Raw genomic sequence first — 9,901 nt, forward strand, 5'->3', positions numbered from 1 at the left:
GAGTATGAGATGTTGCACAAGCAAAAGTGGAAGATTTCTGGAGTGCAGCAGCAATTGAGATCTGGTGGAGCGCTGACGGACCCTGACACTTCAGATCTCTGCGCATCATCAGCTCTAATATTGGCGAGCCTCTTTCAGAGCCTTCTTATTAGACTCAGAGATGCTCTCCATGTCTGCACATGTGTCCCTCTCCCTTTCATCCACCTTCAGTACGCAGAGCACCAAAGGAACAACTTTACATTAAGATGATGAAAAATACAATGCTATTAGTATTAAGTAAAAAAAAAAACATTGCAGGCCAGGACCAATCAGGGCTCAACATTTTCCCCAAGAGTTTCAGGCCAGTAGACCGAACTGCCACTTGCCCTGTAAGGTCAGAGCCGTGTTGTCGCTAAATGTTACATTTGTTGATCTTGTAAATGTTTTGTTATGCCTTGCAAATATAAAGGGCTAGTTCACTCAAAAATGAAAATTCTCATCATTTGCTCACCATCATCCCATTACAGATGTGTATGACTTTCTTTCTTCTGCAGAACACAAATGAAAGTTTTTAGACAAATATTTCAGCTCTTTTGGTTCATAGAATGCAAGTGAATGGTGACCAAAACTTTCAAGTGCCAAAAATCACATATAGGAAGCATAAAAGTAATCCATACAACTCCAGTGGTTAAATCTATATCTCCAGAAGGGATGTGATTGAGAAACAAATTCATATTTAAATCCTTTTATTACGTGAAAGTGGAGATTTCTTGTAAAAAAGGACTTCAATATTGATCTATTTCTCACCCAAAGTGATTGCATTGATTTAAAAGACATATATTAAACCACTGGAGTTGTATGGATAACTTTTAAGGAGCTTTTCTGTGCTTTTTTGGAGCTTGAAAGTTCTGGTCACCATTCACTTGCACTATGAACCAAAAAAGCTGAGATATTTTTCTAAAAATCATCATTTGTTTTCTGCAGAAGAAAATCATACACATCTGGGATGGCATGTAAATGTTGTAAATGATGAGAGAATTTACATTTTTAGGGGTGAACTATCCCTTTAATTAAACATTTGGATTTCTTTGATGTATTGAACATTGTTGTTGCACATTCTGCTGAATTATGACCAAGGTAACAATATCAAGCTGGCTAACACAGATTAGGTTTTGTCAAAATTGTAAGAATGATTAGTGATAGTCCTGGAGGCATCAGTAAGATTGGGTTGAAAATTTAAAATCAATCAATCAGTAATGTTTTACCTCGTATGCCATCGTTTTACGGGAAATTATATTGTAAAGAAAATGTAACGTTTAATGAAAAAATATATATTATTCCTGACACATATACATGCCTACAAAAATAGGCTATATATACAGTATATAAATATATACATTTTTTATTTTATTTTTTTGTGGTGAGTCCATGTTATCCCAATGGAGCCAGCAATCCTTAATGTTGATTTTTCTATACTGTAATATTGTAAATAAAATAAATGTATAGGCTTACATCTGAAACCATGGTTTTGATGATTCTCGACTGGTTTTGTTTCCCAGATTTTATACTGGACATTATGTGGTGACACCAGAATTGCTTATTGCATAAAAGTAAAGAAAAATATCAAACACTAGAGTCTATTAATATAACAGTTTTCCAGGTTGAGGCTGGGTCACACAATCTGTCCATATCAGCCTAATTTGACTAGCTTCTGTCAAGTGACAGATGAATTTGCGGACAAACTTGGACAAATGGCCTATAATAAAGATATGGGCAAATATAGACAACACACGACATGGGAAATGTTTTATCCTCCATTTTAAAAGTCTGCATGCCTATCCTAACTATACATGGTTATACCATTTGTTGCTTGTTATTTTTTGCATTTAGCATTTTTATTTCCCTGCTAAGATACAGAAGCAGACAGGGTGTATTACTCTCTTATTACATCATTTAGTATTGTCTCCCTTTAGTCATCTTGCACTCCAACAGGGGGGCACAAGGAAAATTTAGGGGCCCAATGCCCCACCCCCCCTTAGGCCTGGCCGGCCATGACTATTGCTTATTTGTTTGAACCATCGCTGAATACATGTTTCATGTAATAACAATGAATTGAAGTACAGGGCCGATTCAACAGGACTAGGCCTAAATAAAGAAACAGAGGCCTAAACTGAAGCCTATCTAATACATATCACATATACTCCTGTCTATATATATAAAATGTTATACTGTCATACAAAGTTAGAGCTCTGCGGGGAAACAAACGCAACGGCGACGATGCCATATTTGGTCACATGACGTCATCGTCTCCGCCGTCTAAACGTTGCACGAGCTCCAGCTGGATAATTTGAGCATAGTTGAGATGAGATGCAAAACATGTATGCGTTCAACAATATCAAGGTAAACGGTTCAATGAATAACATATTAAACTTGGTGTGTTGGGGGCTGCAGCATGTCAGTGTCTCGAGACAGTATTCACATGCTAGACATTTACGAAATAAGCTCAGACAAGGGCAAATATGAGTATTATTACGACACTCACAGACACACCTTTTGACTTAATTTGCGAGATAATAATCCATATCCACCAGACCTGAAGCTGAATCCTGCTCAGTGTCTTGTGCGTTAAAATGGTAATTACAATTTAGAATACTCACACATCTGTCGGATTATTAGACAATATCAAAAGACGGGCTTCTGGACAAGGACGGAGAGGTAGAAATCCGTGTCCCCTTCCCCCTCCAGCATCTAATATGAGCCTATCGGAGTCGATACGGGACTATCAGGCTCGCTGTCTCCGTCCGCGCATCCTGCCTGCTCCTCGAAGCCTCTCTCCTCGCGCTCGGTACAATAACAAAAGCGGGTAGACATTGTGCGCGTGAGCGTCTCGTCCGTATCCAACCAATCAGGGCACGAGACTCAAAAGAACTGCGGCGCTCAGCCAATGAGGATGCAGCTCTCACGGCTGGGCCCCCGGGCCGAGGTCTGTCTGGGTCGCGTCTGGATTGACATATCGGCGCGACTGTTTTTTTAAGGTGGCGCCGCCAAGATGACTCCGCCCCAAATCAGCCCACTCGACTCGCTTACCCCGCCCTGTTCATTTCTGCTCAGATTTGAGCAATGATTGAAATTTACAACAGCCAGTTACGTCTGCTTTTAGACTAATACTCTAGTGCCGCATGCCTTGGGCTTTAGAAAAAATATTTTCTAAAGTATTTAATATTTTTCTCATCAAGCATTTGAGAATTTATCACCCGTCTAAACCCATACCATTGGATAGTCCAATAAAACAATGAGACCATGTGAAAAAAAGTATGCGCTTTATTCTTAGTGGGAAACTGGGCTCTAACTAGGTATTCTGGGGCCCCCTGACTGTATACTGCTCTGGACCCCTTTCCTATTAAAAAATACAGTTTAGAAGTTGTTGTGTGGCCCTCATTGGCCTGTGGGCCCCTAGAACAATTTCCATCTTTCACCCCACTAGCTACAGCCCTGGTGGGAAACTAAATATTTATGCTAACACTTTACAATAAAGTTCCATTTGTTGACAGTCATTAACAACATTAGTTAACACACACAAAAAAAAAGGGGAGGGGATTTTTGCTGCTTGTTCAAGGTACTTAATTACAATGAACTAAAGCAACACAATCCTAGAACATTTGGCCACAACTTGATTTCATTGTTTTCTATCCATTTAAATTGATAAAATGGAAGTTTACTTAATTCATTCGAGTTGGGAGTACAAGAATAGTTTTTGTGGTGTTAATGGAGCATTGATGAAACAGGGCAGGGGATTTCTATTTCACAGTATGTTTTGCATGGGACTGGATAGAGAGAGTAAATGTTAAAATTAAGTGTAATTTTATGTGTTTTTGTGCAGGATGAATATAACGGAGGATAAGTGTTGTGTTTTGTTATGTTGAGATTTAGAAGAGTTTCTGTTAGGTTGGAGTTTCCATTATGATGAAGACAGGTAAATGTTGCTTATGGAATAAATGAGTTGCTTAGTTGCGCAATTTCTGTGCTAACTATAACATAATTACTAAACTACATTCTTAGTGCATCCAACCAGCATGTATTAAGCATGCTAACATTCACTTTCAATACATAATGAAACCAAAAAGATTTATTTGAGTTACATTGACACATGTAAATTTGTTGGGTTTCAACTAGGTTCTTTCTACACAAAGTGTTTGTGTTGAGATTATAGTAAATTTAAGTAAGGAAAACCCATTTCAATCACATGGAACCACTGTCCACAACTGAATCAAGTTCAGCCAAAGTACTATTTCTGAGTGCATGAAGTAACATTGAACAATATTTTTACAGCCTTGATCTTAGTTAATTTCAACATAGTAAAGTACAGTAAAAGTTGTATGTTAACATAAGTTAATGCACTATGAACTAACAATGAACAACTGTTTTTTTTATTAACTAACATGAACAAAGATAAATTAATGCTGTAAACAATATATTGTTAATTGTTTGCTCATATTGCATGATGCATTAACTGATGTTAATGAATGGAACCTTACTGTAAAGTGTTTTACCAATTGGAAATTGTGGCTGAAAAGAAAAGGCATATTTCTTTCTCTGCTTTGTTTCATTTAACCCTGATGCATGAATTATTAAATCACAAATGAAAATATCTTAATGTTAATTTTAAAATATAGAGGTATTTTAAGAGTTACACACCTATCCACTTCAACAGATGGTAAATATCCCATTACTTGTGCATGACCTCTTTTGTCAGCCATGTTGAATGTATGTTGTCAAAGATAATAATAATAATAAAAAAAGACATATAATGATAACGGTCATGTGGCATTATGAGTAAGGTTCAAACATAATCATTGTGGTTTAAATGTAACATCACACCCTGAATGGTTGCAAATGGCTTTAACCCTCAGAGACCCAGCATAGCAAAATATTAACATCAGCAAATAAACAATAGAAAATAAAAAAATTAAAATGGTGAAGAATTAGACATAACAGTAGGAACAGTAGCTGACTCTCTCTGTATCACAACAGTTAAGGTGGGAAATAAATTGCAAATTGAATGTCACATCTTGCAAGTCACACAATAGTCACCTCAAACAAAAATGTGCTTAAAAAACTAGTTTTTCCCATACATTACCATTGTTTTCTGAAGTCATACAAAATTCAACCCAAAACTAAATATTCTTACAATCAAGATGTATATAATCAATGGCTTCCCAAAATCATGTTCAAGGAACAAAGAAAGAAAAAATCAATCTCTGTGCTTGCGACTGTATACGGTAATAATGTGTTTTTAATAAACCAGTTACCTATTCAAAATTAAATACATCCGATTTTCAAAAGTAATACTTTCAACGCAAGAAATCACATCATGGTGACTAATAGAGAAACCATATAGCATGCATATTTATAATCAAAAGAGGCTTATGATCTTTTCTGTATTTCAAATGGGATATTTAAAAAAAAAAGTTTACTATCAGCACAATTGTACCATCCACACGTCACATGTGGTCAACAACGAACATAAACAAAGCCAAAGCCAAAGCTTTCATTAATCTTCTGTCAAGTAAATTTCAGTTTGATTTTCAGCAATCGGTTTTTAATCTTTCATCAACAGAGTGACTTTTAGGAGGCCCCTCACATGATTCCAACTTCCTCCTTGATATATTCCCTTGACCTGTCCTAAAATCTTTTCACTTTCAGCTGCCCTTATCCTCTCCTGTTACAAGGCATTCCCTATTCACATAAGAGATAAGCATACCTAAGATTTTGCTGCTGATTTGATTATAATCCAGTGCAATGCTGTGGATGCCTGGGGAAGTTCATTTCCCCCAAAAATGATAGATTTACATACTTCAATTGGCCTGATCTATCACTTGCAACCATAATCTATGAATAAATGAAACTTGTATTTATGAATTAAATGAAAAATCAAACTATTAATAGTATGCATTCTTTGGGGCACCGTTTAAAAACATATAATACAAGTTAAAAAAAAAACAACTTGTTAGCTTTATTAATATTCCATGTATTGGAAAACAATACTGAATAACAATGCACATTTTTGACAGAAATTAATTAGAAGATGGTACAGATAGATATGTAAAGTAAAATAATAAACTGTACTGCTTAGGTCAATCCTTTCTTTATAAAATGTCTGTATGCCACAAATAAATGAGTGCATATTTACACTGTTGTCCCCCGAATACTCTTAAATGAACAGGTTAACATTGTTGCAGTGTGCTGCTGTAGCCAGTGCTTTGCATAGCCCAGTGCCCCTATAATAATGCTGGAAGAGTCTGCTAATTTACAGCATTGGTCCATAGCATTGAGCATTCGCAGTATCTGAGATTCAGAACATCATGGTTTGCTGGGAGATCGCGGGGGAAATGCTCCAGATGCCTCAAGCATGGTCTTCCTGCGTGCCGTCTCCTTAGCAACATTATGGTGTAACCTTCGCAAACGTTCCTGAAGGCAAAGACGTCACAAATAGGAAAAAGGACAGTGAGCAAAAAAATTTTAACCAAGCATTGGTTTATGTGCAACGGAGATTCTTTACCTGTGCATTCTGGAGTATGTTGTTGACAAGCACCACTCTTCGCCTTGCATTAAGAAGTTTTTTAACATATGGGTCTAAATCTAGTGCCATCTTCTGGTGCTCATTAATCCTACACAACTCTGAAAAAGAAATGGTTTATTTTTTATAACCATAAACGAATGTTCCCAAACATTGCAGGGAGTTTTTGTATGACAAACTAATATGATCTTATAGAGAATATTCTTTCATTTTTATTTCTATGGTTTATTTTTTATAACCATAAACATATCGGTTATGTACGTAACCTCGGTTCCCTGAGATGAAGGAAACGAGATATTGCATAGTAACGCATATGGGGAGTGCCATCTTACACAACCTAGTTGAAAGCTCTCTACAATAATGCCAATATTCTAATATTGGCTATGGTGTTTGAGCCCCACCTGTTTTGCCGCAAAATTGTCCACTATAAAAACAGGCGCACAAACACCATTTCCTCAGAATTTCTGACTGCGAACAAGGAGCGCATCGCTCATGCCTCACAAACTCTGAGTCTTGTGGTCTGGCTAGTGTTCGCAATGTCTCGTTCCTAGGTTGAAAAACCTTGCGAATGTGTTTTGAGAAGACCATCCTGCTGCAAAACATGTCTTGTGAGGACACACCATTCATCCATGACCATGAGGAGGCCATGCCTCTAGTTGAGTGTGCTTTTTGGCAAGTCTGACTCATAAGCCAGGTCAATTGCATCGACAATCCAGTGAGAGAGCCTTTGCTTGAAGATGGACATCCCTTTTGTGTGTCCTCCATAGGATATAAAGAGCTGAGCAGAGAGTCCAAACTGGCAAGTATGCTCAAAGTATGCATGTAGTGCCTGCACAGGTCATAAGAAAATGCAATGATTGTTCCTCATCCGAATTAAATGGAGGGAAGAAGGCCTGAAGGTGAACCAACAGCGCTTTGAAGGGCGTGGTTAGGATCTTGGGTACATAGCCTTTCCTGGGTTTGACAGTGGCTCTTGAAAGAACGGGGCCAGACTCCAGACAAACTCCACACTGTTTTACTGAGGTCAGAGTCTGAAATAAAATGGTGTTCATGTCTGAATGTGTCAGTACTGGTGCGTGCAAGTTCCACATCTGGGGTTGAGGATGCCAGATTGTGCCTAGCGCCTGAGAGGGGTGATCCCTCCTCAGCTGTATTTCCCATGCGAGCTGTACAGCAACTCCATTATTTCCGGAAACCATGGCTGGTTGGGCCATTTCGGTGCAACTAATAGAACAGTTTCCTTGTCATCTCGGACTTTGCATATAACAGAGTGAATCAGGCATACTGGGAGAAACTAATATTTGCGTTTTGCCAGCCATTTGTGTGCCATTGCATCTGTTCCCAGCGGGGCTTGGGACTTCGAGTTTCAGAGGGGACAGTGGGTATTCTCCACTGAGACAAACAGATCAATTTCCGCAATGCCGAATATTTACCAAATCCTCAATACAGTTTGAGGATGAAGTCTCCATTCGCCCGGCATCACCCCTTGACGTGACAGTAGGTCCGCGCCATAATTCAGGTGGCCTGGGACATATGTAGAATGACAGATGACAGACACTGTAGAATGGCTGAAGCAGTAAGCTGTCTCTGCGTGGTTGTGGCCCAGAGAGTAAATGCAGCTCTCATGCTGATCTGATGGAGGGATGTGCCTCTCGCATAAGGAACACTTATGGAACGACATCTTTAAAAAGACACGAACACGTAAGTGACTCTTGTAGATATATAAATTAATATATATATATATATATATTCACACAATATACAATTGCTTTGTAAACACAAACCCTGCCGAAGCACTGTGGGTAATCAGGATGCTGATGCCCGTTCACCAGCAAAGCGTCAATCGGCTAGGCGGTGTGATGTTCGTTGGAGAACTGCGGGGGAGTGGAAAGTCTTCCCGTGAAGATTCCGTCCGCTGACTCGTGTATATCAACGGCAAAGGGTAGAGGGCTTCTTGACAAGAGATGATCGCTGTCTTGAAGGAAGAAATTATGAGGAAATGGTGTTGTGCACCTGTTTTTATAGTGGACAGTTTCACGCCAAACAGGCGGGGCTCAAACACCATAGCCAATTTTAGAATATTGGCATTATGGTAGAGAGGTTTCAAATTGGTTGTGTATGAAGGCACTCCCCATATGCATTACAACTATGCAATGTCGAGTGTACTGGGTAGTAAGGGAACTAACATTTTCAGAACATTGCAGTGAGGTTTTAATGTGACAGCAAACTAATATAAACTTACACAGAACGTTCTTTAATGGTTATTTTTATGGTTTATTTTACATACCATTAACTAACGTTCCAGAACACTGCAGGGAGGTTTTAATGTGACACCCTAACTTACAGGAACGTTCTCTAGTGGTTGTTTTTAGATTATATTTTTCATTAACATATATTTAATTATTTTTCATTAAAGTTGCAAAGAGGATATGGATAGACAACAATGCCAGACATTAGAGCAGTACAGCATTGAATCAATGCTATACACATTATAATAAACAGATGATCTTTATAAAGTATTTTTAAAAACGTTATCTCTTTGTCTGTTATGGTAAATACAAATGACACTATGGCATTACCACATAAACAATAGCCTACATTCATTGCCAACTTACCAGATGCTAAATTGTCTATGTGTTCTCTCAGTTCCACTTGGCTTTCTCTGTGAAAAAATTATAACATTATACAATAGACGATGTTGCTGTCTTTAAAGCCAAGACAATGATTCATATCTCAAAAATATAAATCGCAAACTGCAAAAGTACACAAATAAACGAATTGCGACAACTGTCATTGTATTTGTTAGTAAGTCAAAGCATTGCGGAGTCACGAGACTTGCTGTCATGTTGACATTCAGTAGCATGCTAGCAAACACACAAAACCGCTTATTTACGATTAAACATTTGCGGGTTATACACACAGATACTATTCCCAAAATATGCTACCTGACTGAATGCACATGTAAATCAATCTGCTGCACAGCTGGTCTCAAGAGGTCCAGCATACCCTCGGCGAGAGCATCTTTTCCTGATGGGGTTTCCACAACTGTCAACGCTGCCATCTTTGATTAGTTTGAGCTTTTCTTTGACTAACGCAACTCACTCATTGCGCACATTACAGATTCTCTGACATATAAAATGTATGTGACGGACAGGAGGAGCGAACCTGTACAAGACCGCACCTACCCTTTTTTTTATTTGTATTTTTTAAGATTTATATACATACAACAATGTTGTATATAGCAATTAAAAAATAAATAAGATAGCCTATGCTAAATGTCAAATATATTTCTTCCACTAAACACAGCAGTATATTCTGGTCACTTATGTGAAGTTTTATCAGGTA

At 38.1% G+C, this 9,901-nt stretch overlaps 1 protein-coding gene across 1 annotated transcript; it reads right to left on the reverse strand.

The window, feature by feature from the left end:
• Positions 1 to 3,612: 3,612 nt before the first annotated feature.
• Positions 3,613 to 9,650, reverse strand: LOC127620041 (SNARE-associated protein Snapin-like). Its single transcript, XM_052093115.1, has 4 exons — positions 9,502 to 9,650; positions 9,172 to 9,218; positions 6,539 to 6,657; positions 3,613 to 6,447 (listed from the first exon to the last, which is right to left on the reverse strand). Exons 1-4 carry the CDS (start codon positions 9,615 to 9,617, stop codon positions 6,340 to 6,342), a joined length of 390 nt encoding a protein of 129 aa, XP_051949075.1. The 5' UTR covers positions 9,618 to 9,650; the 3' UTR covers positions 3,613 to 6,339.
• Positions 9,651 to 9,901: the final 251 nt, after the last annotated feature.

The sequence above is a fragment of the Xyrauchen texanus genome, chromosome 26 (assembly GCF_025860055.1).
Source record: "Xyrauchen texanus isolate HMW12.3.18 chromosome 26, RBS_HiC_50CHRs, whole genome shotgun sequence".
NCBI classification, from domain to species: domain Eukaryota; kingdom Metazoa; phylum Chordata; class Actinopteri; order Cypriniformes; family Catostomidae; genus Xyrauchen; species Xyrauchen texanus.